The following is a 15,606-nucleotide window of genomic DNA, read 5'->3' on the forward strand; positions in this document are numbered from 1 at the left end:
ACAGCTGACTCTGAATGGCTCTCATCTGCTTTTCCAAATGCAGTCTTGCGTGACGTTCTCTCTCCAACTGTCGTCTAAGCTCCACGACCTCGCTGCTTACCACGGAATGGCTCTCTGTTGTCACCGTAATTACAGAAAGAGGCTCCGGGGACATACTGCCTAATCCTTCGTCGCCACTCTCGCTTACATGCACCGGCAAACTTACAACAACGCCTGTAAACGTTACATTTTAAATGTACATATAAAAAAAAAAAAAATATATATATATATATATATATAGTACATACAATTTATAAAAAAAATTACAGCAAGAAAATGAAATAAAAAACAAAAAACTTTTGAAATAAATTTCGAACAAGTTCGGCTTATTAAAGATAAATACCTTAAAATAACTATTCTCTTTCTCGATCAACTAACATTATTATAAATTCACGTTAAACTTGTTTAGAATTAGATATTGAATTTAATTTATGTTAATATTATACAAGGTATACAGGGTATACCTTTCATGTAAAATAGCGGTTGCTTAATATACAGTATTTTAATTAAATGTAATTATAGTACGAGAGAATGAATAATTTATATATAAACATTTATAAAAGATGGGTAAAACGGCCTATCTAATTAATTATCTTATCTAGTTAAACGATATAAAAATTAAATTTTTGTACTTTAAAATCATTCGAATTATGTATGAAAAATTGTTTATAACATCGCATCTGATAATTAATCTATCCTATATATATATATATATATATATATATATGCATAAAAATTATATAAACGGCTGTTTTAAATCCTATACAATGTATAAATGATTATATATAAATTATTAATTATATTTATTACAATAATCATATAAGCAATATCAATACATCAAATTTAAAAAAAAATCGATAAGTAAAGATAATTAAATAGAAAAAGAAAAAAAGAAAAGAACTCACCTTGATTATCAGGCTTGCGTTTTTTGATAGGTAAATCACCACCTTCGTGTTGATTCACAAGTCGCTTCAATTGACAGTTCTGCGACAACAACTGTGTTTTCTCTTGTTCTAACTGATAAATGTATTCGGCAGTCTGTTGAAGTATCGCAGCCTGTAACGAAAAAGATTACGTAGAATTAAAATAAAGAATAATCGATAAAAATTATATCACCTTATGACATTTAAAAATATTCACGATAATCAATATTAATTCTTTAAAGATATAATAAATTTAATTGCGAAATTTCCTAATGAATAATTAACAAATAATTAACAAATTAAGTAACGAAGTAATTCGAATTTGTAATTATTATAGCAGAATATATATATATATCAAAGGTTCGTTTTTCTAGCTCATCTACTGTTCAAAAAAAAAAGCAAATAATTCTCTTTGTAATAACAAAATACGATACAAATGCAACGTAATAAAATATATCCAAAAAAAAAAAAGACAAAAATATGACATGCAAAGATTTATCGTTCTTATCCGATTAAACTCTATATTATAATTTTCATTTTTATTTGTATAATTTCACAAAGAAGGCACGATCGTCTTTATTTTATCATTAACTAAATGTGAACTTGTTTCTGTTGTAAAACTTCACTCGTACATGTGACTACGATTTAACATATAACGTATATAAAATAAATAAAAAATAAAAAAAAAAAGAGATTAAAAAAAAAAAAACAAAAAAAAGGAAGAAAGAAAGGGAAAAAATTATTCCGTCCGAGAGAAAGGTAAAGAGAAAGAAAAAAAGGTTCGTGACCGGCATTCGTGATGAATCGAACGTAAAAACACGTGTACGTAGTAACGTAGTACGTAGTATAACCAGATACAGGTGTTTCTTACGCACTATTTACAACCTGTACCGGAGAAGGAAGGAAAGAGAAGGGGAAGGAAAGAGAGAGAAGAAAGAAAGAGAGAAAGAGAGAGAGAGAGAGAGAGAGAGAGAGAAAGAGAAAAAGAGAGAGACAGGAAGGGACTTCCTGTTTACGTGGAAGAAGGTTAAAGGGTTTCACACACGATAGCCTAGTAGTACGCACGCACGAATCGATGACATCCGCTATCACATATCACCTACGCGATCTCGTACAACGTAGTAAAATTAAAAAAAGAAAAAAGAGACATATAGATAATAAACAGAAAATTATGAAAAAAAGCATACGGTAGAGTCTAAAATGGCAAGAGGGCTGAAAACAAAAGGGGCCAGTTGACACCGAATGGTAGGAAGGTAATGGAGAACGGGTGCACGGTTAGCACCTGCCGACAGGTGGCTAACGAGTGCCAGATGCTGATACGATGCGTTTAAAATTTGATGGAAAAGTAAAACGTAAATAAGTGGATGCGTTCTCGTTTCAATTTTTTTCGGTTTCTTTTATTATTTTTTCCTTTTCGATCATCGATCCGATCAAAAAAAAAAATATTTTTCTATTCCTTTATTTCCCTTCCGACAAATATTTACGTAGCATCAGTGTGATTTGATTTTATCATAAATTAATCTGACAAATAAATGTAACTTTAATTTAATTTGATTTAATTTAATTTAATTTAATTGAATTTAATTTAATTTAATTTAATTTAATTTAATTTAATGTTAGTGTTAATTAAATTGATTTAACTTAATTTAAATAAATAAGATCGCTTTTATTTAAATTTTATTAAAATATATGCATTCATTTAAATATGTTATTATTATAAATAATAATGAAGCTAATATAAAGTTTATTAAATGCAAATGAAATAAATTCAGCCATAGAAAATATGAACTAGTAATGAGGGCATATAAAATTATAATAATGAAGTTTACACACAATAAGAAGTAATATTATTTCGTCGAATATTTAATTTCACTGTTGACTTCTTCGAAAAGAGAAAAAAACTATACGAAGATTAACGTAAATAATTTAATTTATTTCCAGTTAAAAAGTTCATCGATTAATAATTATTTAATTAATTAGTTAATCGATTAATTAATAATAAAGTAATTACATTTGTTACAGATCGAGTGCAGCTATAAGTACTCAAAATATACAGCTATAAGTTGTAAAAAAAAAAAATCTTCCGATTACATCGTTATATTTATATTCAATATTTTCTTTCATATTTATTATATTTATTTACTTTGTTACATTACAAAGATTCATGTTTAAAAAACTTAATGGTTTTAGTTATATTATTTTATCATGACGCATCGTTTCTTTTTTTTTCTCTTTAAAAATTTTCTATCGTCGATAAAATAAAATAAAAAAGAAAAAAAATCACAGAAAAAGAAAAAAAAAAAAAAGAAGAAAATATTCTTCGTTATAAATATTCTAATTTTATCGTAGTCGACTAATAGAATCAATCGAAATCCTTCGAATAGTAGTTGGTCTTAACGTGGGTCAAAGATCAAAGACTTCATCGGAACTATGCGGATACAAACGCGGATCCGTATAATTCTCGAAGATGTTTCTTCTTCTCGCACATAATATGGCTGACGGAATAAAGAAAAGTTCACTCGTACTATGTATGCAAAAGAAAATAAATGTTTACCAACTCCCTTATTATGTTTAAACACAAATAAACACGATAAATGCACAGATTTTTATTCCATATTAAAATCTTCTTGATTTATTTTCGTTGAATATTATTTACGACATAATGATATTACGTTTATTTTATTTTCATTTTCTTTTCTTTTTTCATTTAAACTCATATTTTCATTTATCCCGTTCCGTCATTTCTTTCTTTTTTCTTTAAAAACGTTTATATTATTTTTCCATTTACTCCGTTACCATTATATCTCATAATAAACTTCTTAATAATGGCGACCAGTGACCATTTCTAATTTTGAAATTAAACCTTTTGGTCAGTCTTATTTATTGTCTATTTCTTTCACTTTCATAACCATCCTTCATTTGACCTCGACCATAAAATCATTCGCTCATCTTTCAAATAATCGACCTTGGCGCGACAAGTAAATTTTCTATTTTTTCCCTTTCGAGTTTCTCGAGTTTATAATTGAGATAAATAATATCGATTAATCGTTCATTGTTTTGCTTCTTCATTATTGCTTCTGTCGTTTTATTTTCATTCGTAATCGATATTCGAAACAAAAAAGAAAGATCGTTTTTAATAATTATTATTTTTAAGTATCGCAAAAAGTAAACTATAATATATAATTTAACCTATTTTCTTGAAGTAAAAGATAATGAAATTTAACAGTTAATTAATATTGAAAATTGGATCTTCAATCACAATGATCTCATCTAATTAAAAAATATTGCCTTCCTTAATAAAATATATTTATAATTTTCTTCCCTTAGAACTTTTATTACTTCAATAAAAATATTTCATGTATAGAACGATTAAAATGAAAAGATCGTTATATAAAACTTTTATTCATAATCATAATCTATTAATTAACACATTAATTAAAATAGTTTCTATTTCTACGTATATCCTTTATTATATAGAATATAACAAATTTTAAATATAATTTCACTTAGTTATAATATATACTGTGATATGTGTTAAGTCATGTTCGCATACTCGCAGCATACCATTTGTAAGTCGTGGGACCGGAATAAGGATCTATATTTAAAGAAGAGGAAGGTCGAAGGGAAAGGAAGAAGGGTGTAAGAAGAAACGGCATTAGGTCGTAGAAAGAGGGGGCCTCATTTCGAAAAGAACGCGAGACTGCTTCTTGAAAGGCGCGAATGTTCGAAAGAAGCACGAAAGAAAATAAAAAGGAAAAAAGAAGGACAGGAAAACACAAGAGAAAAAAAGAAAAAAAAAGAAAAGAAAAGAAAAGAAAAGAGAAGAGAAGAAGAAGAAACGCAACCAGATGCTGTTCACGCTTCACTTTTTTTTTTTTTAGCTATTTATTTGTTTTTACAAGCACGTGAGAAACAGTAAAATAATTATATTAATTAAAGGGGAGAAAGAAAAAGAATAATATATAATAGAAAATTGAATGGAAGTGATTAATGATGGAAAATGTTTAATTTAATTTATCATTACTGATGTGTGTGTGTGTGTATTTATGTTAGTAAAAATTTAATCCAAACTTTGATCGACATATTGGAACAAAAGAAAATGATGACGCATGTATCTCATATATAGAAGAAAATTTGAATGGAAATGATTAATGACGTTAAAACGATCAATCTAATTTATCATTATCGACGCCATATATATATATATATATATATATATATATACAAACTTTATGTAAACTTCGTTCGACATATTAAGAGAAAAAAAATAATGGTGCTATCAATTTCTCATATAAATGATTTAATTGAATTTTTAATTTAATTTAATTAAAAATAATTATTTAATAAATTACATTGCCTTATCTAGACAAATAAAAGATATTATTAATATAGAAGAAACGATAACGTTCTAATGAAATTTTCGACGGTTCGATGTTAAACACATTGGATATTTCGCAAGGGGACTGTACCCTCGGGCGAATATTATAGAGGATCGCGCACCAGACTAGAGCCCGCAAATGTGCCGAATATACTCTGCTCAGCCGAAGTTACGACGCACGTGCCGAAATCTCGTTAGCACCGTTCCGCAAAGCCGAGGAAGAGAAACGGGCCAAGGTCGACCCTCGCTGCTTTCTGCGAAATCCGATCGCAAGGCTTACGTTCAAGATCGTATAGATCTACTCTAAACTACAAACTCATTGGTAACTAATAGAAGAAAAAAAAAAATCTAATATTTCTCAAGGAATACATGCGGCATTTATTCTTTATTTTTCTTTTTTCTTTTTTTTCTTTTCTTTTTTTTTTTTGGAACATTTTGTTTCTTCCCTTACGATCACATCCTTCTCGTAATATCATATTTCTACGATTAAAGAAAGAAAAAAACAAAGTGTTTCTAATAAAATGAAACACTTTACAAAACAAAATTTAATCAATTAAAAATAAAAATTAATTTTTCCGATTGATTAAAAATTCAAGCGTTAATTAATCGCAACTTTAACAAAGACGATAGAATAAAAAAAGAAATCTTTGAATATAAAATTTTAAGCCAATTATGTTTGTTTGTGAAAAAGAGAGAAGAAGAAAAAAAGCAAAAAGAAAAAAATCTCTGACAAAAATCTAACAAAACGAATAAATAAATACATAAAATAATGTCATATATCTTTTCTAATCGAAATTCATAGAAAAAACCAGGGATTACTTTTAGAACGTGATGAATTAGTAATCAAAAAAGAAACAGAAAAACGAATTAAAAAAATGAAAGTTTTGTTCGAAAAATGTATGTAATTGTGGTAAAAAAAAAAAAAAAAGAAATAATAATAATAATAATAGTAATAATAATAAAAAATAAAATAATAAAATAATAATAATAATAAAAATAAAAAATAAAATAATAAAATAATAATAATAATAAAAAGATGATAGGAAGCTTCAAAAATATTCTTTCTCTTTTTTCTTCGCAAGCTCTGTTACGTACACATTTGTAATAACGAAATGAAGAAGGAACGAGACGGCGGCCTCTTCTTCTCACAGTCGCACGAACATATCCTCAATGAAAGAAATCTTAACGGAGAAACGCAAGAGGGTGCAAAATGAGGAATAATAAGCGAGTTAAAGCGAGAACATACACGCGATCTCTTTTCTTTGCGGTCTTGAACGTACCATTCCAGGCTTCAATTCGAGAAGAGAGGGTATATTGCTCGACGAGAAAACTAAGGTATGCAACTACATAAGTATATATATATATATATGCAAAAGTATGCATGCATATATATATATATATATATATATATATGTAGATATGTATGTATATATAACCATATATATAAATATACAAGAAAGGGACACGATTCGTGTGCATCCAGGCAGAAAGAAGAATGGGGTAATATGTGCTTCGATATCCTACGTCCTTCTTCCAAGCTATATTACAGGTATAGTATATATCGGAAGAACGAATACGAGAGAGAGAGAGAAAGAGAGAGAGAAAGAGAAAGAGAAAGAGAGAAAGAGAAAGAGAGAAAGAGAGAGAGGGAGAAAGAGAGAAAGAAAGAAAGAGAAAGAAGAAGATAAATAGACAGGCAGGTGGAGAGAAAGAGTAGTAAATGATCCTATGTGTATGTGCGGGTGAGATTATATGAATAAATGGTCCTAGCTCATGATATATACGAAGTAATTATAATAACAATTATAATAAATTAAGAAAGAAATCTGATATCTGAATAATAATTAAGATATATATAATAATTTATAGAGAGAAAGAGAGAGAAAGGGATAGATAATAGGATGGATAAACCGAAAGAGACATACATATATATTAGTCATAGAATTTTTCTATTAGACATAATTAAAAATTACGAGGATTATAGTCAAATTTATGTTCCTGAATGATATATACTTGTGTATTAATTTATACGTTTTAATATGTTGTAGATAACGATAAGTGAAATATATATATATATATATATATATATATATATATATATATATATATATATATATATATATATATATATATATATATGTATATATACTCATTGATCGCCTTTCTTTCTCACACGCACGGACACACGGGCAAACAGATACATATAGACAAAATACCGAAAAGATATTTATAATAGAGAAAAAGAAATAAATAAAAAGAGAGAGAAAGAAAGAAAAACAAGAGGGAAAGGGAAGAGAGAGAGAGAGAGAGAGAGAGAGAGAGAGCATGACCTTCCACGACTGGTTACTACTACTCGTATTACCCCCACCACATTCTCTCTCTCTCTCTCTCTCTCTCTCTCTCTCTCTCTCTCTCTCCTTTTTCTTTCTCTTTTTCTCTTTTCGAGAAGAGAAACTACTCTCCCACCAAGATCGTTCGTGTCGGGTTCTCGGAGCGACGGAGATCGCCTTCTTCTTGTTGCGCAAGCGATGGCGGCGGTGGCGGCGGCGGCATTCCAAAGACCGGACACGATGTGCGAGACGAAGAGAAAAAGATCGTACGTACGACTAACCGAACTAGCGCGAGTATATATAAGAGAGAGGGAGAAAGAGAGAGGGAGAAAGAGAGAGAGAGAGAAAGAGAGAGAGAGAGAGAGAGAGAGAGAGAGAGAGAGAGTACCCTTTTCTCATCTTTTATAATCCTCGTGAGCCCGTTCGCGAAATTCTTTGTCTGTGTCTCTCTCCCTTTTCCCTTTTCCTTATCCTCTCTCTCTCTCTCTCTCTCTCTCTCTCTCTTTCTCTCTCTCTCTCTCTCTCTCACACAATTAACGAAAAAAAATATATATATACAAAATACAACGAACAATAGTCGTAATTAAAATTTGTAAACGGCAATATATAAAATATAATAAAAAAGTAAATAAATAAATAAATAAAAATCTTTTATTTCGAAGTTAATTAATATTTGTAAATGGCCGGAACAAAAAAAAACAAAAAAGGGAAAGCGAAAGAAGGAAATGAAGAACAAAAAGAAAAAAAAAGGAAAAGAATAAAATAAAGAACAATTAGGTATCTTGGGGGGATACATTTCGTATAAAAAAAAAAAAGAAAAAAAAGAAAAAAAGAAAGAAAAAAAAGGGAAAAGAAAAGAAAAATCTGTCATGTCTCGTGCATGAATTATTATCACGTAATTACCGCGATTACGGCGAGAGAACTCGCACAAAAACGCGTTCGTACGGCATACGAGAACACCGAGGACGCATAAAATCAACATTTTCGAGATAAAACGAGCCGTTTGGATTCTTTCAAAAATGAACTTTTTGAATGCGCGTGCGCGCGCGCGCCAGAAAGAGAGAGAGAGAGAAAAAGGAAAAGAGAAAAAGAAAAAAAAAATGAAGAGGAGGGAAGAGAAATTCTCGCTACGTACTCGTAAACCTCTAATTTTCGTATAACACCGTGGCTTCGTAATTAACTGTAAATTCAAGCGTAGCACAAGTTATTCTTCATCGTTCTCTTGCAACGTTGCAATACTTTTGCAACACTCATTAAACTTTCTTAACAAAGTGCATGGGTTTTAGGAAGGGCTAACATATGCATATCAAGGGGATTAAAAATATAACGATTATAAATAGGCATTGTATATATAACGCGTGTAACCTTTTTTATATCGAACTAAAACACAACACACTTTAATGACTCCATATATGTTGTACATTTCGACAAATTTATCTTCAATTTTTTATTTTTATTTTTTATTTTTACTTTTTATTTTTACTCTTTTATTTTTTTATTTTTTATTTTTTATTTTTACTTTTTTATTTCTTTTGTTTTTCTTTTTTTTCCTCTTTTTTTTTATCTTTTTTTTAACGAAACCCAATCTCATATTTTTATATTAAAATTTATTGAAAGTACATTAAGGATAATTAAATGATTACTGAAAAATGTGAATGATAAAATTCATGTTCCAGAGTGAATCACCCTTATGATATGTAATATGTATGAAGGGGAACGTTTAAAAGTTTATATATAATACATGTAAAGTGTTTCTTTTTTTTTCTCCCAGGATGTATACCTATACCTATATAATCCGCTTATGGTACAGGGTACAAATTTGGAATATAAATTGCATAATATCTCCAAAGTTATAGAGGACAATTATTCATGCTCGAACATTATGAACGATCAGAAAATATCGTAGAGGAGCGTAAATTCAAAGAATGCATTATTGTCGTCGTCGTCATCACCATCACCGTCATCGTCGTTGCCGATGATGCGGTATTCGAGAAAACCGCAACATTGCGGTAATATGTCGAGAGGATTCCGCAGAGCGTCTCCTTTTAACGAAGCACGTAACTAAATAAAACGAGGACTAGCGTTTCGTCGAGGTTCATAGAACCCTAAGGAATTGCGGATCTTCGACCTTCTCGAAGCTTTTCTAACTGATAAGACGAATGAACTTGATGCAATTCTATCGAGAATGTTCATTTGACTATATTAGGTATATATTTCCTAATTCCTCTAGGAATAATTCTATAATACATTACGTACACGCGCGTGTATATGTGTGTAAGTATCTGTGTATCCATATGTAGGAATAATTCCTAAAGAAATTAGAAAAGTGCAAGAAATAAGGTAAACAGGTTCTTCGAGAAGTATCCGAATGCATCGTAAAATATTCTGAATTATTAAATGAACTCTCTTTAACTACACACGATTATTTGTATAAAAACAGTAATATTAAATCGAGCCAAAAATAATCAACGTTTTACTTATCAGAAAATTCTTTTCTCGATAGAAAATATATATATGTATATATATAAAAGGAATTTATATATGGTGAACAGTAATCAGTTCTAACTTTTTGTGATAAACTATGCGATAAAGAGAAAAAAAAAAAAAAGATTTTCAAATCTATCGATAACAAAGATCATCGAACAATAAAATTTTTCTTCGTTTGCATTGCACGAATTCTCAATCTTTTTTCTTTTTTTTATTGTCTGAAATTAAAAATATAAAAAAGTTTAATTGAAAAAATATTAACGAACGACGAATGAACAATATGAAAATTCAATATTATCAACAGAAATTGCGAGCGATTCTCGTATATTTCATTTCCTTATTTTCTTTTCCTTTTCTTTCTCTTTTTCTTTTTTCCTTTTCCCTTTACAAAAAGTCTTCATCCCATTCGGTCGGGATTTCACAGTTTCACAGTTTTCTGTGCCGTTCACCGTCGCGTCGATGCACCAACGACGACGAGACGTTTCGGCTCACACGAAGCGGTCGGGAGTAATGTCCTCGAGTGCACGTACGATAGTCTACGCCACGTTCAGAATGCAGTTGCATAACTTTACCCTCATGCTCTCTCTCTCTCTCTTTCTCTCTTCTCTCTCTCTTTCTCTCGCTCTCTGTGCTCACGTTCGATAATGTACGGCTTCGTGCCTTGGCAAAGCGTCCAATTCCTACCGAACCGAGCTTGTCGAGAAACTGCAGTTACTCTCGACTATCGCGATATTTTTTCAACTTCTTTCTATTCCTCACATGGACAACTTTTCAAATTATATATACACATATATATTACATACGTACATACATACATACATATATGTATATATAAATATTATCTATTCTATTTTTGATTTCATCCAAATGAAAATCAGAATTATCGTAAAATAACAAAAATATTGGCCATCGTTATCCTTATTAATTAATACGTTAATTGAGAGCTTAATATGATGCACAAGTAAAAATCCTAAGCCGATCTATATAAAACGATAACATACCGTACCTATTACTTAGTTAACTATTTAATATATTTTTCTTATATATATATATATATATATATATTTTTTTTTTCTTTCATTCTTTTTATTATACATATATATAATTAAAAAATTAAAAAAAAAAATTTAAAAAAAGGTATAAAAAAAAATAAAAAATGTGTGCAACTTTCTAATGAAAATCGCGTTATTCGTTTCGTTTACTATCGTATAATCCGATAAAGATAGACAATAAAAGCGCGTAGACCTCACGACCTTGGCCGTGATCATGAACCGGATCGTATTCTCTCTCTCTCTCTCTCTCTCTCTCTCTCTCTCTCTCTCTCTCTCTCTCTCTCTCTCTCTCTTCTCCCTCCCCCCTCACCCGCCCACATCTCTCTCTCACTCTCCTTCCCTTGCAGTCACGGCGTTGGCTTATCTATTCAAACATCGAATCTGGAACGGTCGCGCGCGCGCGCGCGCATACACACACACACACACACACACACACACACACATGCACACACGCCACTAACTAATTACCCACAGCTTTTCCGTGGTTCTGCTCACAAAGTACGTAATTGCACGCTCGCTGCCGTTATCATTGACGTCGACTCTTTGGAGCATACATAAAGTTGGCCTATGGTATACACGATACGATACGATACGATACGATACGACACGACAAGACACCCCGGTACACTTTTATGTTCTTGGTTTTTCTTTTTTTTTCTTTTCTTTTCTTTTTTTTTTCCTTTTTTTCTCTCCTCAAACTATCTTGATGTTCACGTAGAACCGCTTAAAAAATATACGTATAACTTTCTATATAGAAAGGGAAAAAACAAAAAGAGAGAGAGAGGGGAGGGGGGAGAAAAAAACTCTAAAAATAAATTCTATATAGATAGATGGTATATTATGAACTGTCATTTTTGAAAGTAGCGAAAGTTTATTTTTCTTTGTTTTTCCTTTCTCCTTTCATTACGATCTACTTTTAATATTATAAATAATAAAAATAGATCATGGTAAAGGAGACTTTCTGGCTTTGATTTAAAATTTTAAATTTTTAATTTTTAATTTATTGCAATTTAATTATACCTTAACTTTTAATAATATCACGTGGTTCGTATTTTAAAATCTATTAGATAATTTATATTTAATCAATATATATATATATATATATATATATATATATATATATATATATATATATATATATATATAATATTTTGTCTTTTATCATTATTTGTCATATTCTTATCGATTATAGAAAGAAAATATATAAACGGTAATGAATTACGTGCAATTGTTATATAAATAACTGATTTTTCATTATAAGCGTTAAAAAAAAAAAGAATAGTTTCAAATGATAAAAAATAATAAATAATATATTTGTATTACTAAATTCATTGAAAATTAAATGTGTATCGATTGAATTTAGTTAGATAGATTAACAAATTCCACTTCTTCAAAGGAGAAAAAAAAGAACAAGAAAAAAGACAAAAGAAAAAAAAGAAAAAAGTTTTTTAAATATTTTGAAGTCTCCTTTTTGTTATACCATAGAGTCAACCATTTTCGAGTTAAACATTTTAACGATAAATACATTATAGAATAAAATTAAAGACAATTTAGTAATAATCGAATAAAAAGGACGACACGTGCATACAAAGATACAATTATAACGAAGGTGATCGTTGGGTGATTTCACGAATTCTCTCTCTCCCTCTCTCTCTCTCTCTCTTTCATTCTCATTTCGCGCGTCTAAATACGATAAGATATTATCAGTGAGTATATACTTCGAAGAAACATAGAATAGTATTTTGTCGAGCAACGAATCAGATTCGATTACGCGCCGTAGCACGTAATAGAATCAAGGCGTCTCATTGACAGCACACACACACACACGCGCGCGCGCGCGCATGCATATATATATATATATATATATATATATATATATATATATATATATATATATATACATAAATATACAAAGAGGAGAACACTCATGCTTGGTTCTGTTCCGCTCAACTCCACTACTCTGCTTTGCTCTACACCATTCTGTTCTCTTCTGTTCTGTTCGATTTAGTTTGGCTTATCTATACCAGGCGTCGTGTGCCAGCGTTTAGTGCTGATAAGACACGTTTCGAAGAAGAAACCGAACTCGGATGTTACTCTCCGGAGCTAGAATTTTGTTATCGTTAGTGTCACTTGAGTTTCCCTCCACCCTCTCTCTCTCTCTCTCTCTCTTTCTGTCATTTGATAAATAAATAATTCATTTTGATATATATATATATATATATATATATATATATATATATATATATATATATAAATGCATACTTATTAACAAAAACCAGATCCCAATTAGTAAGATCACTTATAGAAAGCGTTTCAAGCTTAATCTTAATTAAATTAAATAAAAAAAACAAAAGAATCTTTAATCTTATCGATACGTTGAGTATCGAAATAGCTATGAATATAATTACACACACACACACACACACACACACACACACACACACACACACACACACACATGTATGTATGTATGTATGTATGTATATACATTCAATAAACAATTAAAAAAAAAAAAAAAAAAAAATTAAAATATTAATATATCTTTATTTCTATATATAACTGAATCATTAACGAGAAAGTTCATCTCCATTAGCTCTCTGCAATTAAAAATTTTCTATACTACAAAAATAAAACCTATCTTAAATGGCAGATTGTAACTGAATAAAACAAGAAAAGGGAAGAAAAAAGGAAAAGGAAAATGAAAAAAAGAAAAAGAAAAAGGAAAAGAGAAAACTAACAAACTTTCGATATATAAAAGTAGTTCGACGAAAGATATAAAATATGATCTGCAATACCGATAATCTTTTATGCAAAATCACGTAAAAGTTCAGTCGCCCAATTATAAACATTTTAACTCATTAACATTGCTACACGTAACACAAATCAATTAATCGATTTCTTTCCATTTACTTCGCGTGATACGATTAAAAAGAGAAAGAGAAAAATAGGAAGAAGAAAAAAAGAAAAAAAGAAAAGAAAAGAACAGAACAGAAAAGGGAAAGGAAAAGGGAAAAAAAAATTCCCTCTATAAAATCAAGCAAAACTCGTTAGAACATCGAGAGGAACGTGTCGAAAGGACGACAGAGAGAGAGAGAGAGAGAGAGAGAGAGAGAGAGAGAGAGAGAGAGAGAGAGAGAGAGAGAGAGAGAGAGAGAGTAATTATTCCGAGAGAAGAGGGGGGGAGGTAACCTTCGATCTACGATCAACAAGATTTGTAAAAAGAGATAGGACAGACAAGGACAAGGGCAACGGAGATGGAGAACGTGCTCGTTTATGGGAGACGCGACGCCGTTTCTCAGCGAAGCCGAGTCAGTGGACTCGTCGACGACCCTGACCTTGCCTCTCGGACAAGGACAGCGAGATATGCGAGAGCCAGCAATGCGCGACGATGCCGCCAACGCCTATAGTTCCCCCTCCCTCCCTCCCTCCTCCTCCTCCTTCTACATTGCCTTCTCTTCCTCCTCCTCCCCCCGCTTCTCTCTTGCATTCGTCCTACCCCTCCCCGTCCTCCCTTCTCCCCTCCCAATCCCATCTCCTTCTAACGCCGCCATACCAACGAATAGCAGCTTCCATTTTGATGACAGAAAAAAGAATCGATCGATTTCTAAACGTCACCATTGACGTCTCTGGATTTCTTTTTCTTTCTTTCTTTCTTTTTTTCTTTCATTTTTTATTTTTGATTCTTTTTTCTTTCTTTTTAACAACAAAAACCCTTGTCAATTCGTTATAAGAAAAAAACGAAAAATGAAAAGAAAGGAATCATATATTATGTACATCATACATAATTTACACAATGTATACATAGGATAGATGATACACATATAGTAAGTATCTATAGGTATTATATATAGATACGTTGCAAATAAGGTTAATCGAGAAAAGGATAAAGAATAAAAACTATGACGTTCTTTGAAACAACTCGTTATAAAAATATCCAATACTGTCAATATATATATATATATATATATATATATATATATATATATATATGTGTGTGTGTGTGTGTGTGTAATATATAAATATAAGAATTTCCTTTTCTCTCCCTCTCCCTCATTTCATAATTCCAACATCCCTCCCCTCCACCGTTTATTCTTCCCCCCCCCCATATTATTCTTCAACGGACGATCTGTCCCGAAGGAAAAAAAAGCGAAACTTTAACTCCATTTTCATCGTGGTATTCGAAGTAGTTGCCGAGCCCTCGAGAAACTTTAATATCCCGCGTCGCAAGAGATTAAAGATTCAAGTCGCTATTTGACATTCCGTCGTCGCCTCGCTCGACGATGGAGAAGAAAGACAGGAGGATGGGATCCTAGCTAGATCCTTATTTCTTTCTTTCTTTCTTTCTTTCTTTCTTTCTTTCTTTCTTCTTCATCTTTTTCTTTTCTTCTCTTTTTACT

The 15,606-nt window shown here is 30.7% G+C and overlaps 1 protein-coding gene across 2 annotated transcripts in view; it reads right to left on the bottom strand.

Annotated features, from left to right (window-relative positions):
- LOC124425859 (probable serine/threonine-protein kinase yakA) overlaps positions 1–15,606 on the bottom strand; it is a 60,673-nt gene that overhangs the window by 2,244 nt on the left and 42,823 nt on the right. For both annotated transcript variants that reach the window (XM_046966843.1, XM_046966842.1), the window contains exons 3-4: positions 945–1,095; positions 1–213 (exon numbers count right to left, since the gene is read on the bottom strand). The exon at positions 1–213 is cut by the window's left edge and continues 50 nt beyond it. In XM_046966843.1, the coding sequence (XP_046822799.1) occupies positions 1–213; positions 945–1,095 (364 nt within the window). The remainder of the gene's footprint in view (positions 214–944; positions 1,096–15,606) is intronic.

This window comes from Vespa crabro, chromosome 8, assembly GCF_910589235.1.
Source record: "Vespa crabro chromosome 8, iyVesCrab1.2, whole genome shotgun sequence".
Taxonomy (NCBI): domain Eukaryota; kingdom Metazoa; phylum Arthropoda; class Insecta; order Hymenoptera; family Vespidae; genus Vespa; species Vespa crabro.